Source organism: Octopus bimaculoides, chromosome 15 (assembly GCF_046866305.1).
Source record: "Octopus bimaculoides isolate indiv1 chromosome 15, ASM4686630v1, whole genome shotgun sequence".
Taxonomy (NCBI): Eukaryota; Metazoa; Mollusca; class Cephalopoda; order Octopoda; family Octopodidae; genus Octopus; species Octopus bimaculoides.
In genome coordinates this window covers 50,645,292-50,655,291 of record NC_142942.1, presented here as the reverse complement: position 1 = coordinate 50,655,291, position 10,000 = coordinate 50,645,292, and the positions used below count along the sequence as shown (strand labels likewise).

At 37.6% G+C, this 10,000-nt stretch overlaps 1 protein-coding gene across 3 annotated transcripts in view; it reads right to left on the bottom strand.

Moving 5' to 3' along the window:
- Positions 1 to 6,917: 6,917 nt before the first annotated feature.
- Positions 6,918 to 10,000, bottom strand: part of LOC106870807 (uncharacterized) — a 37,856-nt gene continuing 34,773 nt past the window's right edge. For all 3 annotated transcript variants that reach the window (XM_052973312.2, XM_052973314.2, XM_089363839.1), the window contains one exon: positions 6,918 to 10,000. This exon is cut by the window's right edge and continues 106 nt beyond it. In XM_052973312.2, coding sequence (XP_052829272.1) covers positions 8,874 to 9,950 — 1,077 coding nt within the window. In that variant the 5' untranslated portion in view covers positions 9,951 to 10,000 and the 3' untranslated portion in view covers positions 6,918 to 8,873.

Here is a 10,000-nt window from a genome sequence, read left to right as displayed (position 1 = left end):
GGTGAGGCAAGACCTTCGTACATTGGGCCTCACCGAGGCGATGACTACGGACCGAGACCTTTGGAAATGGGCTGTGCGTGAGAAGACCCGGCAAGCCAAGTAAGATCGTTGCCAGTGCCCCTGGACTGGTTCTTGTGCGGGTGGCACATGAGATGCACCATTTTGAGCGTGGCCGTTGCCAGTACCGCCTGACTGGCTCCTGTAGGATTTTCGAGCGAGATCGTTGCCAGTGCCCCTGGACTGGCTTGTGCGGGTGGCACATAAAAGACACCATTTCGAGCGTGGCCGTTTTCGTGCGGGTGACACGTAAAAGCACCCACTACACTCTCTGAGTGGTTGGCGTTAGGAAGGGCATCCAGCTGTAGAAACTCTGCCAAATCAGACTGGAGCCTGGTGTTGCCATCCGGTTTCACCAGTCCTCAGTCAAATCGTCCAACCCATGCTAGCATGGAAAGCGGACGTTAAACGATGATGATGATGATGATGATGATGATATATATATATAGTTTGTCAATGATAATGTCCATTGAATTGAAATAGGAATGTGTAGGAGAGGGTAGGAGAATGGAGGGTGGTGATGGTGGGGATGGGGTAGGGAGGGTATTTGGGTGAGGACACAGATTTTTTTTAATGTTATCTATTTTTATATTATTGTTTTTTTTACTGTCTTCTTTAGTCAAGATGTGGTCATATAATGATATAATAATCCTTTCTACTATAGACGCATGGAGTGAAATTTGAGATGAGGGAGGGGTGGGGGTGGTCAGTCGATTAAATCGAAACCAGTACACAGCTGTACTCAGTTTATTGATTCTGAAAGGATGAAAGGCAAAGTCGACCCGGTGGAGTGTAAGCTCAGAACATAGCTATGGATGAAATATTGGTAAGCATTTCATCTGGTGTGCTAACGATTCGGCCAGCTCACCGCTTTATGTAACGATGTAATGATGATAACAACAACAACTTATGTTGATCAATAACAGCAACAACAACATCAACAATAACTTCAACAACATAGGCATAGGAGTGGCTGTGTGGTAAGTAGCTTGCTTACCAACCACATGGTTCTGGGTTCAGTCCCACTGCGTGGCACCATGGGCAAGTGTCTTCTACTGTAGCCTCGGGCCGACCAAGGCCTTGTGAGTGGATTTGGTAGACGGAAACTGAAAGAAGCCCGTCGTATACATGTATATATATATGTGTGTGTGTGTGTGTGTGTATATGTTTGTGTGTCTGTGTTTGTTCCCCCAACATCACTTGACAATTGATGCTGGCGTGTTTACGTCCCCGTAACTTAGCAGTTCGGCAAAAGAGACTGATAGAATAAGTACTAGGCTTACTAAGAATAAGTCCTGGGGTCGATTTGCTCGACTAAAAGGCGGTGCTCCAGCATGGCCACAGTCAAAAAGACTGAAACAAGTAAAAGAGTAACCAAAAATGTGTGAGTGAATTTGGTAGCTTCTCATAAAAATATGTATGCATTGTGTGTGTGTGTGTGTGTGTGTGTGTGTGTCCTTGTGTTTGTGTTTGCCCTCATCACTGCTTGACGACTGGTGTTGGTTTGTTTATGTCCCCATAACATAGCAATCCGGCCAAAAATATGCTGATAGAGTAATTACTTGGCTCAAAAGAAAATCAATACTGGGATCGATTTGGTCAATTAAACCCTTTAAGGCAGGGGACCCCAGCATGACTTACTGCCTTATAGTTGAAACAAGTAAAAGAGAAAAGCTATTTTAGATTGATCTAGTTCTTGTTTGAAAGAAAATGGCCAGACCAGATGTTTGAATTTTGATTTTTTGAAGTCAGAGACATTAAAACAAAAACTTTTTGTCGTCTGATTGTGTCTATTTAACAGTACTTGTTATATGATGCAATCAATATTTTTTAACAATTTGTATGACTAGATAAACATTCCTTTTGTGTCTAGTTTCATTGCTGTTCTCTCTCTCTCTCTCTTTCTACATCTCTGTTTCCTTATCCCCCCCTCTCTCTCTCTCTCCCCCCTCTCTCTCTACCCCCTTTCTTTCTCTCTGCTCTGTTTCTTTCTCAACCATACTCTCTTCTTACCAGAATCTCTCTCTGTACACAAACAGAAGTTATTTTCAATATTCAAATTTATCAAACAGCTGTATGTTATTGTTAACACATCTAAAGTAAATTAATATTGATTATTTTTTAAAAGAAAATGTGTATGCGCATATATATATATATATATGCATTCTTTTACTTGTGTCAGTCACTGGAATGGAGCTGTGTTGAGGCATATACACACGCATGCGCATTATCATCATTTAACGTCTGTTTTCCATGCTGGCATGGGTTGGATGGTTTGACTGAGGACTGGCAAACCAGGAGGCTGCATCAGGTTCCAATCTGATCTGGCAAGGTTTCTACAGCTGGATGCTCTTCCTAATGCCAACCACTCCAAGAGTGTAGTGGGTGCTTTTTATGTGCCATCAGCATGAGAGCCAGTCAGGTGGCACTGTCATTGACCAAGTTCTGATGGTGCATTTTACGTGCCACCGGCACAGAAGCCAGTCAGGGGGCACTGGCAACGGCCACATTTGTATGGTGCTTTTTATGTGCCACTTTTTTTTTTTTGTATTACTCACTTGAAAAAAATGGGAGACACCTTCTCGGTTAAAAAAATAAACAAAAAATACAGTTTATGGAATGATGATGCGGTGGTCCATTGATGGGATTTAAGCAGTAAAAAATTTGTAATTTGAATTTCTAATCCCAAACTCACATCAACCGAATCTGTGTGTGTGTGTGTGCATGCATGCATGCACACATGTTTAAGGCATGTTAAAATAGATTGTCTTTTACATACCTTTTTTTAATCGTCCTGTAACCCTTATGAAATTCCTTACACATGCGTACACATACACTGACAGACATTCACACTCCCAGTGTGAGTAATGCACTTTCATGGAGAGAGAGAGGGAGAGTGTAGTAAAGATGTATAGACAGGGAGGGAAGTTTTCCATGAGGAAAGAGTAAAATGAAAGCGAGAGAGAGAGATAGAGAGAGAGAGAGAGAGAGAGAGAGAGAGAGAGAGAGAGAGAGGGAGAGAGAGATCTTTTCTGTTGTCACAGATTTTGAAATTTTAAGATTAAGTGAAAATTTTCACATTTGATATATCGATGTCCTTTTTCACGCTGAACATCAGAAAACAGGATTTGTGCTGTCATAAAATGAATGAAACATAAGAGGACAAGATTTTAAACCAATTAGAAGTAATATGGTGGGAGATGATATGTATACAGAGAAAGAGAGAGAGGGAAGGGAGTTTTAAAGAAGGTGGTAAATAATAGTGAGAGATAGATTCATGCTGACAAATAGAGAGTAGGAGTGTTGTCAATCTGAAAGTTGAGTTATTTCTCAGAAAATTACGTATTTTATTATTTATGGATAACCTTCTCTTTATGACATTAATTTTGAAAATGAAATTCGTTTTTCTCAAGGACGATCTATTTCAGAGCCCTTCAAGGTTAACTGCACATATATAACTACATACACTGCATTTATATTGTGTATATATATATAGTATGCAACATTAATAAACTGCAGATACAATGAAATGCATATTTGTCACTCTTGCAACCACTACTATGGTGATTTCGTTTCACCTACCCGTGAAGTAAAGGGATTTTTTCTCAACTAAAAAAAACTAAGGCTTCTGACATCAAAGCTACATATATATGTTATGTGATTTTGAAGGCGCGTGGCTCAGTGGTTAGGGCATTCGGCTCACGATCGTGAGGTCGTGAGTTCAATTCCCGGCGACATGTTGTGTGCCTGAGCAAGACACTTTATTTCATGTTGCTCCAGTTCACTCAGCTGGCAAAAATGAGTTGTACCTGTATTTCAAAGGGCCGGCCTTGTCATGCTATGTGTCACGCTGCGTCTCCCTGAGAACTACGTTAAGGGTACACGTGTCTGTGGATTGCTCAGCCACTTGCACGTTAATTTCACTAGTAAGCTGTTCCGTTGATCATATCAGCTAGGACCCTCGTTGTCATAGCAACGGAGTGCTCTTTTTATGTGATATTGATAATGTTTGTATGTGTGTGTGTGTGTATATATATATATATATATATATATATATATATATATATATATATATATCTTCATCATCATTGTTTAACATCCATCTTCCATGCATGGGTAGGATGGTTGACAGGAGCCGGCCAGGTAGAAAAACTACCTTAGGCTACTGTGTCTGTTTTGGCAGGGATTTTTTGTGGCTGGATGCCCTTCCTAACGCCAACCACTCTGCACTTTTACGTGTCCAATTTTTCCACAATGGAAACATTCCACTTTCTTAAATGTGCAGGTTTTTTTTTTTTTTCAGGTGCATACCACCGCATGCAAAACATGGGTTTGTTTCCTGACTTATGTCCTGTTCCTACTGTATTTTAGTACACACTTGGTTTCTATTCTGCCTGTTTTCTATTTTCTGATGCACTTGTCTCACTTGGGGGCAATCTTTATGTTCAATTTTCTCTGTGTCATGTCTTAAATTTACTATTCTTTCACACTCTTCTGACACTTGTTGTCAGGTTACACTTAATAAACAAATAATGAAATGTATTATCATCGAACTAAGTGAAACTGAGTTTAAAGAGTGTGGTAGCTTTTGAAAAAAAATCACCTGATGAGACACATCAACACCAGATGATGCACCATAACCAGTTGTTCAGAGTCTTGCCTGTGAGGGACCAACACATGATGGGTCGAAACGATCATAGTGATTAATAAAGAATCTTGTAAATTCCATTTTTTCTTTCTCTCTTTTGTTATACACTTGACAGACACGAAGGAATTCCTGAAATAAATTCAGTGGCACTTATATCCATCCTGTTGATGGATAGCCACAGGCAATGAACGTGCTTTAATTGGCATACTACCAGGTGTATACCCAAGTTTAAAATCTCTTTCTTCTTCCCACCTCTCTCTCCTTTCCGTCCTTTCTTTCGCTTGTTTCAGTCATTAGACTGTGGCCAAGCTGGGGCACTGCTTTGAAGAAATTTTAACTGAATGAATTGAGGCCAGTACCTTTTTTTTTTCAGCTTGGTACTTATTCTATTGGTCCCTTTTGCTGAACTGCTAAGTTAACAAACCATCACCAGTTGCTGGTATAGTGTTTGATAATGTTGTTGATGTAGTGTGTGATGATGTAATCAGTGTGGTGTTTGATAATAGCTGGTGTGGTGTGCTGTTTGATGACATGGTGGGTTTGGTGTTTGATGATATGGTTGCTGTGTTTGCGTACGACACAAGTCATAACTAAACACTTTTCACAACTACCTGTATTCCAGATAGACGTGTGTTGATGGGAAACAATATAAACTTCAGCTGGTCAATGTCTGCAACTTTGTTTTAATGAAGATGATGGTGATGTTGTTGACGATAAAGAGGATGATGGTAATGAGGATAATGATGATGATGATGATGATGATGATGATGATGATGATATGGGGCAGGGTGATATGGCGATGGTGTTTCTTTGTGGTGAATGGTATCTCAATGGTAATGTTGGTGATAATGATGATGATGATGATGATGATGAACAATAACTACAACAATAACATCAACAACAATAGCAATAGCAACACCACATGACCACCATAATCATCATCAACAGCAACAACAACAACAACAACAACAACAACAGCATTACCAGCAGTCCCTATTTACATTTTATTGTTTATTCGGTTTTAATTAGAATAAAAACTATAATGAACAATAAAGTAAACAAAGAGTCAAAAAAATTTTAAATAATATACATTTGAAGAGTATGAATTAACATAGGTTGTCACCTGATAATGTGGTTATTGTAGTATTTAATTGGGTGGATGATGACAACATGTTTGATAATGTGTAGTTGATAATGCTACTGGCATAGTGTTTGATAATGTGCTTGCTGTGTTGTTTGATAATGAGGTTAGAGTGGTGCTGGATAATAAGTTCATGTAATGTTTGATAATGCTGTTGATGTGATGTTTGATAACATGGTTAGTGTGGTGCTGATAATGTTGGTGTGGTACTGATAATGTTGCTGATAACGATGCTGATAATGTTGGTGTGGTGCTTGAAAATGTGACCGGTGAGGAATTTTAATAAGTTGGTTTGTAAGGTGCATGATAGTGTCAGTGTAGTGCATGATAATGTTGCTAGTGTAATGTTTGATAATATGATTTGAATTTAGAATGTAATGAGTCAAAAGTAATGCTGCTAAAATGTGGCGTAAAAAGCATCCAGTCCACACTGTGAAGGGGTTGGCATTTGGAAGGGCCTCCAGCTGTAAAAACCCTACCAAAACTGACCTCACCTGTGTTGGTGCTATGTAAAAAGCACTCAGTCCACTCTGCTAAGGTGGTTGGTGTTAGGAAGGGCATCCAGCCGTAAAAACCATGCCAAAACAGACACAGAAACCTTGTGTAGTCTTCTGCCCAGCCAGACCCTGTCAAACCATCCAACCCATGCCAGCATGGAAGGCAGATGTTAAATGATGATGATGATGATGATGATACTAACAATTCTGCCAGCTTACTGCTTTATCCTAATATAATAACATCATAATACAATATTATAAAATTATAATAATGTTATTACATACATAATTATAATTTATTATAATATCATATTATATTATCATCATATATATTATTATAGTATACAATTATAATATATTATCTCTATTATAGTATTGTAAGCTGTATATAATATATTTTGAACATATTGCATAATAATTAATATAAATGAGTGAGACTTGATGACATTAATGAGATTAATGAGTTGATATGATAATTCTAACATATGGAACAATAAGCACTATTACAATAACAATTCATTATTGCATTATACAAACTAACATTTGATATTACAATTGGAATAAAGACTTGAGATTTCTATTGTAATGTTTATTGCATTATGGGTGATAACATTTGATATCATGAAAGCAATACATGCAATAACACTTCATATTACAATCGTGATACATTGAATAACAATTGATATTAGAATTGTAATATACAGGATAATTATGATCTAGGGGATAAAAGTTGGTAATACAGCTGCTATATATGTGATATTCAATACAACGATAGCGGTACAAGATTGTGATATATCAGATAATACTCAATACTACAAAATATGATAATTTTAATTAGACTTTTTCAAGTAATTATAATTTCTAGCAATGAGCACAAGACCAGGAATTTGGGTGGAGAAAAGCTGCCACTCTACCAATTCCCCCATTCAAGTGCTCATGGTTTCTTACCCCTCTCATATTCATATGGGAGGGGTATAGGTGGATAAATAAATCTTTGTATATGACTGTTATCTATATAATTTATCAGCTCGAGAGCTCTAGAGCAAGTAAATTTAGACCTTGAGTTCTGAATGTTAAGGAATGCAACTTCATGTAGCATGCCCACTAAATACTGTTGCTACCAGTTTATTGCTCTTTTTCACCCCTATTTTTCAATGATCTGAAAGAAGGATGAAGGATTGGAGTCAATTAACTTAACACCACATAAATTATTTGTACTTAATTTAATGTTATTGGTAGAAGAAATAGTTCTGTCTGTATTAATTACCTTTGTTTGACAAGGACATTGTCTAATTTTTTGCTAATGTCAATGTAAAATTTATAATAACTATGGTTTTATGCAGTATTCTAAAAAGAAAACAAGGTTTCCGGTCTTATAATATTGAATTTTGTTTTCCTTTTGATTATAAGAGTTAAATTTAGAATATTAAAACAAAGCTCTAACCTTAATTGTTATCATACGATGTTTCATGTGATATCTGATATATCACAAATGTTTGATGCATCATAACTATTTGATATATCCCAAATATTGAGTGTATCATATCAGTACCATTCATAAATATATTTAAAATATTTTATTCTCAGCTTGTAATGTTTGTTCATTTGTACTTGGTTCGTAAGTGTTTGTATAAAATATTTTCCAGTGCCTTTCTTTCTTATTATAAGTTATATCTCTGATGTCACCTAGTTTGGTAATATCATATACCATTTAGGAAATATATGCTTCAAGGATCAATAAATTGATTTCATATCAGTCACTATGCTATCAGTAATGAGAATGTTAGTATAGTCGCCTGTCCGTGTTAGTACCTATGGAGTTAGCATTGGTCAATGTCAGTATGTATAACATCAAAATAGATGTAGGCAGTTGGTCAGTAGCTATAATATCAATACAATTCTGGTTAATACCAGCATTTATGGCAACAAGATGGCAGTGGTCAATTTCAGTTTCACTATGCGATTCAATATTCCAAGCAGCTGTGGTCAATATTATTATTTCTAAATCTCTCATAGAGAGATATTCAGTAACAGTTCTTGAAAGTAAAGGCTATTTGCCAACATAATGTGGCTGTCCTGGAAGGGACGAATGTTACTGTTGTTTAGCCCTAGGAAACAGCATTTCCAGTTGGCTATATGGCACAATATCTTTTACGACAATATATAAGGACACAGATATTGTGTTGTGTAGCCAGCTGGACATGATGTTTCCTGGTGCTAAACAACAGTAATAATCATCCCTTCCAGGACAGCCACATTACGTTAGCTGTGGTCAATGTCAAAATGTATTTCAGCACAATTGCAGTCAGTGCTCACATCTATATAGTTGTGGTCAGTGTCAGTTTCTATAACAGCAATATAGCTACGGTCAGTTGGTCAGTGTTGCTAACAAGTTTCCATAATATGAATGCGTTGAGATCAGTCGGTCACTCTAAATGGTCTAATTCCTGAGACACAACATTCGATATTTTCTGATGTTGAAATCTTCAATTCTCCCCTAAGTGGAAGAGGGTAACGCTTTGACTGCAAATTAATGAGGCATTGCAGCTAACGGATATTGGTGATTTTGAGTATAAGTAATACAAGGAGCATACTGGACCGACTGGGCATGATTTGCAGAATGTCTGAATGGTTGATATTCGGCTGTTGCATAGGTTGGCTGTGAAAACGGCTGCGAGGTGTAATACACTGGTGCTTGTAATGGTTGCTGGTTGTTTGCTGAGGTGTACATGTTAGCACATGAATTGGTGGCATGCATGCAGCAAGGGTTAGCAGAGGAAGTAATGTTTGCATTTGCCATTGGAGTGTTCGCTGAGCTGTAAATGTGTATTGTGTATATAGGACTCGCTGAGAAGGGCACGTGTGCTCCATTGACAGGTGATAGCATTTCAGAATGAGTACCACTGACTACATTACCACATCCAGATCTGCTACACACCATACTGTTACTGGTATTACTACTGTTACTACTGCAACTGCTGCTACTGTCACTGCTGCTACTGTTGTTTACTCTGTTTGTCATGGGCAATGACATGTCCTTAATGTTAGCGTCCATCTTGTCAAATATTTCGTTAGGAATAAAACATTGTGCTTCTGGATTAAAAGACGTTGACGTAATGTTTACATCATTTCGGTTTTGGTCAATCTGCTGTTGTAGAATGATTGGTCGTCCTTCACATCGCATTTTTTCAGCATTAGTTTCTGCCAGCATCTGTTGGAATCGTGGGGGAATGTCTTTGATGGGTTTCACTAGTTTATGGTTGCCATACCAATAATATTTCTTTTTAATTTTCTTTTCAATCACTTGTTCGTCGACTTTAATTTCATCTGTAATCAATCCATTCGACCCTTTGTTTGACCCAATGCTGCTGGTTTCTGTGTCACCATCATCAGTCAACATAGAATCGCTTTGACTGTTTTCTTCTAGTTTCTCACTATCAGCTTTTTTCTCTTCAGTTTTCTTAATCTTAGCTTTCTGAATCAGTGAAATCTCACTGTCACCATTTGCGAACACTTTCAGACTATCATCAACATCAGAGGTGACATCAATATGATGTTTGGAACACTTTGTGGAGAGCTGCTCTGTTATTGGTGTGGCTACCATCATTCTTTCATACAAAATATCAAATGGATTTGAGATTATGAACAAAAAAAAAA